The following is a 1,873-nucleotide window of genomic DNA, read 5'->3' on the forward strand; positions in this document are numbered from 1 at the left end:
CACAAAAAAAGAAGCTGTCCAGATGACCTGACTGAAAAATGTTGGATAAACGATAATATTGTTTGAAATTTGACAATAATTAATGATTATTGTCAAATTCAAGAGAAAATGTAGGTTAATTTCTTGTAGTACCTTTTTTGACCACTGGATGTCAGTATAAGACTGGTTGAACCAAAGGTGAACCAACACTGCAGGTAATGATGTCCTGAGAGCGCACGCTGTAGCTGCACTCACACAGAGACATGTAGGAGGAGATGTATGAAGGCAGCAGACCAAGAAGTGATTTCAAGATGAACATGTACCAGTGGGAGAGTCTGTGTGGAGTTAATGGTGACCAGTTAACCAGTGAATACTGGGAGCAGTGGTGTGTACGGTAGTTACAGCCAGTTATGAATCTTAGTGCACCATGATAGACAGCATCCAACATCTGCAGCATCCAACATCTGCAGGGTTCTTGTAGGAGTGTTCATGTAAATAATGTCTCCGTAATCTTTGTCCTCAGGATTGTGGTCCTGGCGGGCGACACCCTGCCCATCGACGTGTACTGTCACGTGCCCGTCATGTGTGAGGACAGGAACCTGCCATACGCCTTCATCCCTTCCAAGATGGTCAGTTTGAGCTTGAACTTCCTGTTGGTTCTGGTTCTGGTCGGAGCAGAGACGGTCCAGAAACGGTTCTTCTGGATGTTGTTTATTTCTTGTCATTCTGACTCTTATTTTGAAATGCTCTGCAGGACCTGGGCTCGTCTGCAGGCTCCAAGCGGCCCACCTGTGTGATCCTGATCAAATCTCACCCGGACTACCAGGAAGCATTCGACGAGTGTCTGCAGGAAGTGTCCAACCTGCCCAAACCGCTCTGAGCCAATCAGGAAACCGCTCTGAGCCAATCAAGAAGCAGTGCTCATCAACAGAACTTTTGTTTGTTTTTCTCCCAGAATCCTCCAGTCTCACCTGAGTGCTAACACTTTCCACCTGTTCCCAGTGTTTGCGCTAAGCTAGGCTAGCTGACGGACTCGTGAGCGCTGGTTTGTTTGTTTTTTGTTTTTTTGTCCAAACTTTTATTAAAATGTTCAAACAGAAACGTCTGAAGTTTTTTGAGGCAACCAGAAGCAGCTGCTGCCTTTAAACACTTTTGTGTTTGTTTGTTTATTTTTGTCATATGCAGGTTAACGCAAAGTCAACAATGCAATGAAACGTTCAGGATGAGAAGAACCGCTCTGACTCGCTAAAAAAACAAAATACTAAAGCATTCAATAAAAGTACAAAAGTCCCAAAACGTGAAAAAGAAACATAATTTTACAAGGTCCTAAAGAGAGTAAACGACATGTAACATGTATAACGTAACATATATAGCATGTATAATGTAACATATAACGTAACATAACATGTATAACGTAACATATATAACATGTATAACATATATAACATGTAACATATAACGTAATGTATAACGTAACATATGTAACATTTAACATATATAACATTTATAACGTAACATATATAACATGTATAACGTAACGACATGTAACATGTATAACGTAACATATAACATGTATAACATATCTAACATGTATAACGTAACATATATAACATGTAACATATAACATGTATAACGTAACATATATAACATGTATAACGTAACATATATAACGTATAACAACATAAATAACATGTATAACATGTAACATATAACGTAACATGTATAACATAACATATATAACATATATAACATGTATAACGTAACAGATAACATGTAACATATATAACATTTAACATATTTAACATTTATAACGTAACATATAATGTAACATATGTAACATGTATAACATGTAACATATATAACATGTATAACGTAACATATATAACATGTATAA

The 1,873-nt window shown here is 37.3% G+C and overlaps 1 protein-coding gene across 1 annotated transcript in view; it reads left to right on the forward strand.

Annotated features, from left to right (window-relative positions):
* The window catches only part of nhp2 (NHP2 ribonucleoprotein homolog (yeast)), a 2,463-nt gene extending 1,281 nt beyond the window's left edge, over positions 1 to 1,182 (forward strand). The window contains exons 3-4 of the mRNA XM_037687196.1: positions 503 to 608; positions 734 to 1,182. Of these exons, the coding sequence (XP_037543124.1) occupies positions 503 to 608; positions 734 to 859 (232 nt within the window). The 3' untranslated portion in view covers positions 860 to 1,182. The remainder of the gene's footprint in view (positions 1 to 502; positions 609 to 733) is intronic.
* The last annotated feature ends 691 nt before the right edge of the window (positions 1,183 to 1,873 follow it).

The sequence above is a fragment of the Nematolebias whitei genome, chromosome 14, assembly GCF_014905685.2.
Source record: "Nematolebias whitei isolate Nwh7 chromosome 14, NemWhi1, whole genome shotgun sequence".
NCBI lineage: Eukaryota > Metazoa > Chordata > Actinopteri > Cyprinodontiformes > Rivulidae > Nematolebias > Nematolebias whitei.